The sequence below is a fragment of the Mytilus trossulus genome, chromosome 3 (genome assembly GCF_036588685.1).
Source record: "Mytilus trossulus isolate FHL-02 chromosome 3, PNRI_Mtr1.1.1.hap1, whole genome shotgun sequence".
Classification (NCBI taxonomy): Eukaryota; Metazoa; Mollusca; class Bivalvia; order Mytilida; family Mytilidae; genus Mytilus; species Mytilus trossulus.
In genome coordinates this window covers 44,963,693-44,977,169 of record NC_086375.1, presented here as the reverse complement: position 1 = coordinate 44,977,169, position 13,477 = coordinate 44,963,693, and the positions used below count along the sequence as shown (strand labels likewise).

Below are 13,477 nucleotides of genomic sequence, written 5' to 3'. Positions count from 1 at the left end.
GATGTGTCTAAATTCATATATATCTCAGGAATTGCTTCTAGATCTGGATGTCTTGGGAAAACATTGCAATGAATGTTAATAAGAGATAAATACATAATTATAAATAATGCCATCAACATTATTCTTATTGAAGAAAGTGTGACTTTAAAAAGTGTGTTTAATCATTGTACTTTAAAATGTAATAACTTTTTTGTCCTCATTGTATCTAGTGTTATAAGCATCATATACCTCTTTTACATAATTACACTTGGTTGAACCATGACAGCCGATTTACAGAAGTCGTTGTTTTTTATGTCTGAGAACATAGTTAGCAACATCAGAAAGGTTGCAAAAAGAAACCCTATAATTCAAGACTCCATTGCACTTGAACATCATCAATAAAAAAATATCTTTCTACTGCTATGAATAACTGATGACTCAAGGTTGTGTTTTAACCAATTTTATTATCAAAATTATGTATCAAAAGTATTCAAACTTAAAAATTAAAATAATCAACATCAATAAATAAAATGCCTTACAATAATTTCATTTAAACATCTTCTGATTATTAGAAAGGGATCATAAACAATAAATGCTGTATCTCTTAAAAACACAGACTGAAGCTAATTAATAAGGTGGATTTCATTCTTTTATTTCATAATTAATAATTGTTCAATCTATATTTCATAAATTGAATACACACGGCAATCATTTCTCTTCATCAGATCAGAATATTTTCTAGCAAGTTGACAACCAAAGACACATGCAAAGATTGCAAATGAAGATCACTTACACATCATACTTCTATGCTCATTGGTTGGATTTCATTAGAATCAAGTCCAAAGATTTCAGAAAAAAATGCAAGCAAAAAGACATAAAATTGAAGACTAGGATTTTTTTGAATAACCTTTCAAATACTTAAAATAATTTATTCTGTTACTGATTTAGAAAGAATGAAATATCTGTTTAATTGAACACAGATTATTCAGTACTATACAAAAGCCCATGAATGGTAAGGGTTTTGGGGCTTCATGCCTAATTGTAAAATGCACATTTCTTGGAATTTATCTGAAAGTGAGGTCTAGCAGCATGACCATGGACATACACTGTCAACACTGTGCTAACGAATTTTACAATGCAATACCATTAACACAAAATATTAAATATCCAAGAGAGATGTGATTGATCATAATACACATATGTACCAAAATTTTGTTTTTAAAAATAACTAAGCACATCTTAAACAATTGTTTGAGTTAAATACATGACATAATTAGTTTCCACAAAAAAAACCATTCCAACACATATTTAATGTACATTGTATATCCATAATAATTCTGAAAATAAATAATCTGCATGTCTCGATTTCTCAACGCTGTCAATTCCATAATGGTCTAAAGATTTGGCATTTACATCACAGAGAATTGTCCAGTCATATTGATATCTGATTTCTAAAAGTCTAGCTATTCTATTGATTTTTGTAGATATTGACACTAAAGTTTTAGGAAAACTAACAGACAGGTGCTTATAGGCAAGAATAAAGACACAATCAGTAGGTACAGCAATGAAAGTTTTCTACCATTTACTTTTGACTAAGTTAGCTCTGGAAACAGTCTGAGTATATTTAACAATATATTTGTTCCTGGTTAGCTGTTCTCATAACAAAGATTTTGTTCTCATGCAGCACCAAAGAAGTTACACTTGTCATGCACACCATAAAGAGATATCTTTTCATAATCTTCTTTTTCATCAAACATTTGTTCAAACACTTCTCATGCACATGTTTGCTTTTGTCCAACTGCTCCAACAGCATCCATAAGACTTTGAGCAAAATTACCCCCTCTTGACGAAACAAAGTTCTCATAACTGAAAATAAAGAAAGACAAAAATTTATATTAATACATTTTGAATATTGAATACATGTATAACTTTTAAATGTAACTGCACAACAGCATTAAATCCTCAGCAATCTTAAGCAATCCTAATAAAAATGTATATCAATAGAAATATGATAGAATTCATCAATAAAAAAGTTCTTCAAATCTGAGACTACTATAACACAGTATGTTATAATAGTCTCAGTTTAAATCCAATGAATTTAATCTTAATAAAAATTCTTTAAAGAAATAATTGGTAGTTAAAAGATTTTAAAATGATTTGTACATTTGCAGAAATATAAACAAGTGGTTGTGGTATTGAAGCAAAAACATTAGAACCATTTAAAATTTTATCTTTTTTGCTATAAATGTTTCGAGATCAAGATCTTAACATTGCTTTTTCCAAGATTTTTGTCATTCAGTTTTCTCAATAAAACAGTTGGATTTGTTTATTCAGACAAGAAGTAATCTTTTTTAATAATTCTTCAATTTTTTGGTCAATCAAACATTTTTTACGCATTTCTATTGTTAAATTGACCTCTCTTCGACATCCCTCTTCACAAATTACAAGCCACTAATTCCACATTGTCATCTGATGTTGAATTTTGTTGTTTTCACAACAGATTAAGTCAATGGTATATTGTGTTAGGACAATGAGAGGCGACACAAGAAATGACATCAAATTAGATTTCATTCTTTGAGATGACACTTAACTCACAGGCGTCATTGTTCCTTGATGAATGGTTTTGGCAGAACAGATGAACTCAGGATATTGTTTAACATGTTATACCATCGTAATATAAAGAAATTTGTATGATTATATTATGTTTTCAGACTTTTTCTTATTTTGTTATTTGTCCAACCAAACGAATATGATTGCTATTCTGTTCATCAGCTCTTTGGTCGAGTTGTGGTCTCTTTAACACAATCCTTGTTTACATTTTCTAATTTCCAATTCTATTTTATAATAATTTGTTCATTGTCATTATTTATAATGTCTTGTAAGTCTTTTAATCTTTTTTCTATTTTCTTTTTTCTTATGTTCAATTAAATAAACTTTATAATTTTAGTACCTGAATGAAACCAATGTTGTTTCAAAACAGTATTGACTTTTAAATTTTTTAGTATTTTCGGATTTACCGTCTAGATGCAAACAAATGCAACGGAAGAATATAAAGAGAGTAAAAATAACTGTCAGAAAAAATATATTATACTCTTGTTTATTGAGAAATTTTAGTTAAATGTGGAAATTATCTGTTGACTGGTTTCTCCATCTCCTTTTGATAAAACTAATGGGGATTGCTTTTCCGACTTTTATGACTTTTATTTTCCTTACTCATCTGTGCATCCTGGGACATTTTCTTATGCAATAAACTTCCAGTATTTATTGAATTTATTCAAAAAATCTCTTTTTTCCTCCATATTATTTTAAAAGATTCAGCATGTACATCTGATTATTCTGAAATTTTTCTATCCTCCCATATTTTTATTTTCACATTTACTGCATTTAACACTATAAAACTGAGGAGATTTTCTAGGTTTATTTCTAAAAGAACACCACTCAAGTTGATGATTTTAATTTTCTCTCTTCCACATATCTACTACAAATTATTTAAATGTACATTTATATAAAATCATTTCATTGTAAGTATAAGAAGTAAACTCCTATGAAATCCCTCTTCCTATAGCTTTTACAGTGATAAGTAACTGTTGAATACATGTACGTAGAATTTGGTAATTCAATCATTGTAGATGTGTATATGTTATTTGTTACTCTGACAATAAGTAGTGCGAAAGTACATAGTAAATTGGTATAACTCCCACCAAATAAGAAACTTTATAAAAAATAAAAAGTTATTTGTCCAAATAAAAGATGATAAATTTGACATCCATGTCACAAGTACACGTTATGAAAAACTAACAACTAAACATGCTATTAAAATTCAATTAAATATTCATTGCAAAATGGGCTTTAGACCATACACAAGCAAAAAATTAATTTCATTTTTGACATTCTGCATAAAAATCAATTGTTTTGAATAGCAAACTGCATATTTTGTTATCCATGCAACACCCAAGTCTCCCGTTACTCAAAAAGAACATCTCAAATTATAGTTTATCACAAAATCCTCATTCAGTGTATCTTGCATTGCTTTTGTTATTCTTTTGAATATAACCACAATGGAGTAACAGAAAAATTTGTTTGGTCATTAACTACTTAAATACAAGTTGACAAAGCTTATTTCGATTAATTTTTTCTGGCTGGCTTTCTATATAACAAGACAAACATTGGCGAGGTCTTGCAATTGGTAACCAGTAATCAGAGAAACACACCGGCTTTATTTAATTTTTAGCTTAACAAAGCCCTGTTGTGATTTTGAATTGAACGTCTATTGTATAACATTGAATGGAAGCGTTTTAGCATTTGTTTGGCGATGCTTGCTATCAATAGAATTTTACAGTTAATTTTTGACTCTATTTGACATCCCTATTCACCATCACGCCGGGGTGTCAATATTTACCAAAAGCTAATCAAAAGAACTGAATTAAATTCTTTTGTGTTCATTTTTTCAAATAAGTTTAGTCAAAATATAAACCTATTCATTGCGGAATACACATTGATATTACAGAAAATTAGCCCTATTTGTGAAATTTAACCATTCAAGCTAATCAGATATAAATCTTTAGAAAGAATAAAATTCACATTGTTAGCTTTGGTGATCAAATAGAATTCTACCAATTTTGACAAATTGATTTTTTAAATGAGTATTACAAATCTTTTATATTTATCAATGGTTTGTGAAATGCATCACTCCAACTTTATAATTAGTTTCAATAGTGATTATGTCAAGTCAAATTGAGTATCTGTTTTGGTGGAAAAAAATAACCCTTAATTTCACAACTGGAAACGGCCTGATCAAAAGAGTCTCCAACAAGTTTGTTAATGTAAGCTATTTTAGAATACAAGAAAATTCTGAGGAAGACATGTTTTTGTAACTTCATCATGAAAAAGATATAAAAGTATTATTAAAAGATAGATGTTTCCTTTTTCACACTTCTTCATTATCTTTAAATTTGTGGACATTATGTGAAAGCATGACATTCTTAAAAGTACATAAAAAACATTACGACTTGTTTAAGGCTTTACTCTTTATTCAACATATACAGATTGCTAATATAATAAGTGCTTATGAGATATCCCTAAGTGGAGGAATCTGAAACAGTTACACTTAAAAAATATTTAAAAAAAATACATGAGTAATTCATAGAAAGTTTGAGGAATTTGAACTTGAGCTTAAATGTTTGCCCCCCAAAAAAACCCAGAAGATATTGAATTGAACATGAATAACAGATATGTTGGTAAAGAACTATCTAAATTTGAAACTTTTATAACACACACAAAGAAGATATTTTGATTGATTGATTGTTGGAATTTATTGCCACTTTCAGTACTATTGGCTAAATTGTGGTGGTCAGTTTGAATTTAAAGAGGAAGATGGTGTGACCACAGAGGACAAAAAAATATGTAAAAAATATGATTTGTATTAGTTATGAAACAACTGCATTTGCAAGAAATATTATCGAAATGTGGTTATTTTCACAGAAAGCTTAACATTTTTTTTTTATAACTACAAAGTTTTTGCAAACAAGTAATGACAAGATTTAAAAAAAAATAAAACTTGTAAAAGATTAAAGATTAGTATGGAATTTTCTTGTTTTAAAACTATTTTGTATTAAAAAAAAAGATAGTTAAGTACTATATTTGTATAAAATATGAAGCTGACAATATTGAAATGGACAACAACTGATTCAGCATATTCTGTGATATAAAACAACCAGATTTAATAAAAGGACAATCAATAAGTACAGAACAATTGTAAAAGTCAATATTTAATTTATCTTTCAAAACAATAGCACTAGACCAGTTCAAATCTAAAAAAAAAAGCCAGTTAACCTATACAACAGAATGAATTCAAGAATATGCCAGAGAAACAAAAGTCAAAAATTAAAGGAGGAACAATTTTGAAAGGTTGTAAGAAACTGGAGTATAAAACTTCAGAAGACATCCTGAAACCCATATTATCTATAAGATATCAGTCTTGTACACCTGCTATGACAAAACTTTGATATCTAATACCAGTCTGCATCTTCATTATGGACATTTTCTGGACACAATTGGATACATGATCCAAATGATATCAACTGATACTCAAATTTGCTCATATTTCGGCATAAAACTCATATAACCTTCACCTTCGACTTTTTTGTCCAGATTTCCTGTTACAATTATAAATTACATTCAAAACTGGCATAAACATACAATTATTTTACTAACAAAATATAGTAAAAATGTATTGTACTGACCAATTAGAGTCAAGACACTAGGAAAGCTGTCATTGACTAATTATTTAAATATGACAGACATCAGCTAGAGCAAGAATTATAAAGGCAACTGCTGACCACAAACTCATTACAGCAGTAAAGGGTGGCAACACCATATAAAGCCTGACCACATGATAGTGCAAACGGACATTTGTTAGCAACACATTTTTGACTACAGAATTATGACAAGCTTTGATGGTGAGCAACAGACAAAGGATGGTTATGAAATACTAACAAACGACAAACACTGACTTTTTATTGACAACCGATATATGTTAAATATTGAATGGTGAAGACAACCACATAGCTGCTATTAAAAGGGGATAACAGTCGAATAGCAGTTACTAGATAGTGACAACAGCCAGATGTTGAACTGGGATTAAAGCCATAAGCTAACTATCAAATGTTGACAACAGACAAGTTATGACTGAACTGGTGGTAACAACTTTATGTCAACTATTGTTAATATATTAGCTCAAATGACAAACAATGAATATGGAAGCATGTTAAGAATCAACAGTTGACATTATTCCATATTGGTATTTTTCAAGTAGGTTTTTTCTCTATAAAATTTTGATTTTGAATAATACAGCATATTCACCTGTGGAAAAGGTTGATTTGCAAGGTTTCATATGTAACATTGTGATCAAATTTTTCATGTACCTGCAGAAGCTTCAAGTCTCATTATGGTAAATAATTGTCATTAAACACAGTTTTCTCTAGGAATATGGAATAAAACAATTTCTTTCTATAGTTTCTGTAAATGTACAGTTTAATTGACTTTTGAAAAACTGATATTCATTATAATCCTGGTACCTTTGATAACTATATTCATATGGGATATTGGCCTCAGTGAATATCATTTATTTTTCTTCAAAAGACAATAAAACCTCATCCTCACCAAAAGATAGTGGTTGTAAAATATAGTAAGAAAATGGCAGTGTTGCCAAAGAAAAAAGACTCAGAACTTCAGTGTACATGTAAAAAAATCAACTTGAACCAAGCAGCAAGCAATGTGTCTCTAAAGAAGCAACAACAGACACACACAAGAACTACAATACTGATTAAATTTGTCAACACAGAAGGTTATAAAAAATAATCATGAACAAAAAAATAATTGAAAGATCTATCAGCATTAGATATATGTTTCTATCCTTGAATCATTGTAATAATTATCGTACAAAGATGTCAATTCTTGAAAGAAAAAAAAATCATGTGCAAAGGGACCAAACTGATTTTTCTCATATGCACAACAAATTTATTACTGTGCAAAGGGACATAACTTAGGTTTTTTTTCTCTACTTGTGACTAAAAAAAGTAATGTCTTGGAATATTTTTGACCACAGTTACTAGAACATAGAATTCATCAGATTATGTTCAATTTTCAATTCATAATAATCTGAACTTTTAAATCTCTTGGAAAGGTCAACACTTTTTAAAAAAAAAGGATGTAAATCTTTAAAATACTTTACAATCAATAATAAAGGCAAACTTAAGTTAGAAAACAGAAACAAAACTCAGCTATTAAGGAATATAAGTGAAATAAAGTATTCACAAAATTGAATTGATTTACATACAAAATTTGGCTGTTAATTTGATTTCTTCTTGTGCAGTACATTTGTTGTTTTAATCATTAAGGTGGTACCTAACACTACAGGGTGATAACTCTGAAAAATCAGCTAAACGTTTTGATTACGTTGTGTTGTTACAGGGATATTAAGATTCTCAATGATCAAAATGAGTGTTTGTCAAACTGCTGTATAACCAGTGTAATTTTTCTGATAAAACGGTTGGTTCAAAAATTTTTATATTTTTGTCAAAGGGTCAAGGTAAATACTTTGTCAAAATTTTAAGAAAATTAAATGAGTCAAATTAATTTTAGTTCAAGTGTTGGGTACCTCCTTAATATTGAGCTTTTCACTTACATGTGTTGGTATTTAAGTCTCTCTTCAGCAGGAACTGATGGTCTTGTTTTATCGAAAGCTTTCTGTATATCATCCTGTGATATCAGTATTGCTTGACCTTTAGAAGTGGCCACTGGTGAAAACAGACTTTCAGCAGTTGTAACTTTTTCTGTGTTTTTGTGGACCTTCAATCTGTTTCTAATCTGCTGCACCTGAAATGTATGTATCAAACAAAAGTTACAAAATTATTTAGATACTTTCCCATAATCCAGCCAGTGTACTATGAAGTAATGTTATATTACTAAAAAGAACTTCAAGCTTAACTTTTATTCCCATATATATTTTCTAAAAATAAATGAAAGTTTTTCAGTTAAAACAGGAAAGTTAAACCATTCATCATACTAAACCAACAAAACCAATAACCAAACAGGCCCTGGTAAATATCTCCATACCTGCCAACTGTCACTATTTTGGAGGGATTTCCCCCATGAAAGCACCCAAATGGAAACTTTGTAAGAGCAATTTTGTGTACAACTTTAAACAAAACAGTTAATTTTACAATGCTATAGCTTTAATAGTATGAATAAGCCAAAAAAAAACAACAACATTAAAATACATTTGAAGGCCCCTTGAAGGTTAGAATTATAAGATACATCTTGCAAGCAAAACCCCCATGGGCATTTTGAAAAGTGGTATGATTGCCAATGAGACAACTATCCACAAAAGACCAAAATGACAGAAACATAAACAATTATAGGTCATCGTACGGCCTTCAACAATGAACAAAGCCCATACCGCATAGTCAGCTATAAAAGGCCTCGATAAGACAATGTAAAACAATTCAAACGAGAAAACTAACGGCCTTATTTATGTAAAAAAATGAACTAAAAACAAATATGCAACACATAAACAAACGACAACCACTGAATTACAGGCTCCTGTATGGCAGGTATGTATCTCATGTAAAATGTGTTCAATTTGCATTAAAAAAAAAAAATCCCTCCAAACAAATGAAGAATATATCCATGAAAGTAATCCTTGTAGTTTTTACTGAAATCAACAAAAAAAATAACCTGTTGTGTTAGAAGATCATCCATTTCTTCTGATAATTCTGTAGCCCCTTCATTCAGATTCTTCATGTAAATAAAGTCAGATCTAAATTGTTTCTGTTCTCGTTCCAATTCGGCTGCTTTTGATAGAACACCATAACTACTGCTTCTTCTCCTTGTTCTAAGATAACTAGGACTCTTTTGAGGTGAAAAGTCAAATTTATCCCTCTTTACTTGACCTGTCACATGATGAATGGCCTCTAACTGAGCATTATAGAGAAGTGCCTTGAAATCAGCACCAGTAAAGTTTTCACATTTCTCTGCAAAACTGTCCAAGTCTACGTCAAATCCTAATTCTATCTTTCTTGTTAAAGCAGTAAGTATCGCTTTCCTTTCATTCTGCAATAGAAAAAAATATCTGCACCTTGTAATGTCCCTGTTTAAAAATCTGTTATTTCTGTTTTTATTGCATAGAATTACACAATTAAAAAAAAATTAAAAAATACCACTTAATGTGTACAAATTAATTACTATACATGTATTAAAAACTGTAAAAACTGTATTTATCATTCTGTATTTTTGTTGTACTTTATTGTTTTCGTACGAGTTCTTGTTAGACAGTAAGTCGAAATAAACTGTTTTCTTTCTGTTACCATGTATCTGAGAATTTCTGGCAACACATTTTAAGACAGACTGAAGTGCAGTGGAAGTTTTAAAATTGCTACTTATAAATATATTTTATTTTATTTAGAGTTTTACCTTCAGTTTTAAATAGAAAACTCTACAAACTTCAAGGTAAACTAGATGTGTCTGATCGACATGACTTGCAAAAAAAGCTTCAAGCCAATTTTCAGGGAAAGAAATTTTCAAAGTCCAAACCCTGTTATTTTGGCAAAAATCTGTGGTGAGTTTCCAAACATAAACTAAATCTGTAACTCATCATAGACGAATCTCATACTAAAATAAGCTAAATATATGAAGTCCTGTAGAAAAAAGTCTGTAAAAAATCATAAAAATACTAAACTCTGAGGAAAATTCTATCTCAAACTCCCTAATTACATGGCAAAATCAAATGACAAACCAGGGGTATTCCAGAGGATATTCCGTGGAACACACAAATCAAATGCTACAGTGTTCTGTGCAGCAAAGGAGGACCTTGGTAACCCGGGCGTGTATCTGTTTTTTTCACAAAGTTTTCAAAGTCAGTAATTTTGACAAAAATCAAGGCAGGAGAAACAAATGTAAGCATGAAGTCTTATTCGTCATAGTAGACTCGCATACTAGAAATAAGCTTAATATGTGAAGCTGTTTAAAAAAAAGTCTGTATAACTGTTCATTGAGAAATGACTGAATGACAGAAAAGGGTAACACTTTATGGCCTAAAACTAAGTCATCTTGGTCATATAAAAAAAAGTAAACATTAATTTTCTTACAAGGTCTGGTAAGTTGCAGCGTAAACATTTATCCAATCTGCCAGGTCTGAGAAGAGCTGGATCTATAAGGTCTGGCCGACTGGTAGCAGCTAAAACATACACACCTACAAAAAGAAAACAGAAAATTTAAAAAATCTTGTTTAAACTACAGTAGATAATTATCTTATCTATAAATGAAGGAGTTTTTTTATTGAAACATAATTGTTTTTGTTCTTTCTGTGTGGTTGTGAGGGCTGTTGTTAGTCAATTCATTATTTTCAATTTGATCAAGATTTTCTATTTGACTTGTGGTTTGAAAAATATCCCCTTTGGAATATAAAATAATGTTTGTATTATATTGATTTTTTTTTCTTGTTACCTTGAAGTCCTTCCACACCATCTAATTGTGTCAGTAACTGGTTAACTACTCGATCTGTAACCCCTGTGTTGTCATGGCCACGTCTGAAAATAGAAATAGATGCTACAAACCAGACTTCCATTTAAAACCCAAATAATATCTAAGTTTTGGAAGAAAAAAATAGATAACATTTTATTGATAAATATTATTTGAACAGGTTTATAGTATAATAAGAGTCTTACCTAGGAGCTATAGAGTCAAATTCATCAAAGAAAAGGATACAGGGTCTGGCACTCTGGGCTCTGAAAAGTACAACACATAAATCTATAAATAAGTATTTCTCTTCTTCTCTCTTTCAAAAAATGGTATCATGCAATTTTTCCAGCTACTTCTTAAAATATGTACATGTATGTTCAACATTTCAAATTTTTTAGGTTTTTAAAAGTAATGTATAAATATGTTATTTTTTTTTTTTTTTAAGTTATTGTTGATTTTAAAATCCTACAAGGGACCATATAAGTGTAATAAAGATGCAGTAGTAAAAAATAACTTCTTTCATCCACAGCTTCAACTGAAAATGTTTTCAAATACTGATAGGGACTAGTTTCACTGTATATCTAGAATATTGATAGCCTTACTAGACAACTGTCACAGATTAATCTTGGAAACAAACAAAACTACAAACTATTTTTGTACAAAGTCTGTATTGGGTTTTCTCCTAAGGTCATAATGGTACTTAATATGCATACCCCTTATATCCTCATACCCTCCTGTTACATTAACAATAAGTACCGTAGAAATGTATCTCTAACAGCCTGTTCACTAGCACCTATGTATTTATTGAGCAGCTCCGGACCCTGTTTGAAATAAATACAAGTATGAACATAAAGCATAATATTTCTTAGGTTTACCCAGCAAAATATATCTAATCATTGCAAACCAAGATATTCCAAATGTTTTTTGTTATGCATTTCAAAGCAAGATATAGTCACATATAATTCAATGTATGACCTTGAAATTCCAAATAACCAATAAATTTCTCTGCTTTTGTCAAAATAAAAAAGTCTTAAGGTTGGCCCTTATTTAAACGTGCTGCATTTGTTTGCACCTGTCCTAAGTCAGAAACCTGATGTTCAGTGGTTGTCCTTTGTTGGTTTGGTTCATAAGTGTTTCTTTTTTCTCGTTTTTTATATAGATATGACTGTTGGTTTTCCAGTTTTGCACTAGTAATTTTTGGGGCCCTTTATAGCTTGCTTTTTTGACTGTACCCTTACCTTTATGCTTATGAAGTTGAGTCCACATTCTTTAGCAACAACTCCAGCGAGAAGGGTTTTGCCTGTTCCAGGGGCACCATATAACAGAAGACCTGATCTTAGTCTTAATGGACAATTGCTGAATAACTTTGGATACTAAAAAAAAGAAAGTTATTTCTCCCAGTTAAAATAAGAATGTGTTCATAATACATGGATGCCTGACTCACATTATCTTTTTCTAAGTTCCAAGTACAGTGGACCATGAAATTGGGGGAGGTCTAAACTCTAAGTATTAAAATTAGAAAGATCATATCATAGAGAACATGTTACATGCATACTATGTTTCAAGTTGATTGGACTTCCAACTTCATCAAAAACTACCTTGGCCAAAAATATTTACTTGAAGCAGGACAAGCGAACAGAAAAAAGAACTGACTGACAAAGGAATTGACACACAGACCTAAAAACATAATGCCCAAAGGTGGGCCATAAAAATACAGTATAGATACATCTTAATTTCTTTTAATTTGCATACAAAATATGCTCTTAAAGGTTTCATATTTTGGAATTAAAAACTTTTAACTTGAGCATTTTTGGATGAACCTTATATTGTAAACATGTCTTTAACATAAAAATCAGCAATATTCTTGTTGTTAATCAATACTGAACCCATTAAGATAATAATAAATAAGTAAAACTCAAGCTAAATTGTGTACACATCTCTGATGCAGGTAAAACCATTATCTTTTTTGATATTGTAAAAAACAAACCTTGCTTGGCCATTGTAATGTCTCTACTAATATACTTCTTATATCCTCAAGGCCTCCAACATCATCCCAACCTAGCTCCCCTGCTGTATGTAATGACACATTCCTAATTGATGCAGGAGTGAACCCTTCTATTGCAGCTTTGAACTCTTCAGTGTAGAGGGTTATTCCATGTTCTGTATCTCCACCTTGTAAAACATAAGTAAACTTGAAATACAAATGATGACTTACATAAAGTAATTTTTCAAAATATTCAGTTGAAGACTTAAAACACTTTTTTATTGTGGAAACCCTGTCTTTTGTTACAAACTTAGTTACACATTGTTGAGTTACAATTATTTTTTTCTTATTTTATGAGAACAAGGAAATAATAAATTACAGTATTCAATTAACTAAGCAATGTCAGTTGTTTTGATAGATATCTAAACCGTGCCATTATTTAACTCAAAACAGCTACTTTCTGTACTTGTAAATTTATAAGATTAAACAAACCAC

The 13,477-nt window shown here is 30.1% G+C and overlaps 1 protein-coding gene across 1 annotated transcript in view; it reads right to left on the bottom strand.

The window, feature by feature from the left end:
- Nucleotides 1-449: 449 nt before the first annotated feature.
- LOC134711595 (peroxisomal ATPase PEX1-like) overlaps nucleotides 450-13,477 on the bottom strand; it is a 30,022-nt gene continuing 16,994 nt past the window's right edge. The window contains exons 12-20 of the mRNA XM_063572283.1: nucleotides 12,986-13,170; nucleotides 12,237-12,371; nucleotides 11,755-11,819; nucleotides 11,205-11,264; nucleotides 10,984-11,066; nucleotides 10,626-10,729; nucleotides 9,217-9,591; nucleotides 8,165-8,355; nucleotides 450-1,845 (exon numbers count right to left, since the gene is read on the bottom strand). Of these exons, the coding sequence (XP_063428353.1) occupies nucleotides 1,752-1,845; nucleotides 8,165-8,355; nucleotides 9,217-9,591; nucleotides 10,626-10,729; nucleotides 10,984-11,066; nucleotides 11,205-11,264; nucleotides 11,755-11,819; nucleotides 12,237-12,371; nucleotides 12,986-13,170 (1,292 nt within the window). The 3' untranslated portion in view covers nucleotides 450-1,751. The remainder of the gene's footprint in view (nucleotides 1,846-8,164; nucleotides 8,356-9,216; nucleotides 9,592-10,625; nucleotides 10,730-10,983; nucleotides 11,067-11,204; nucleotides 11,265-11,754; nucleotides 11,820-12,236; nucleotides 12,372-12,985; nucleotides 13,171-13,477) is intronic.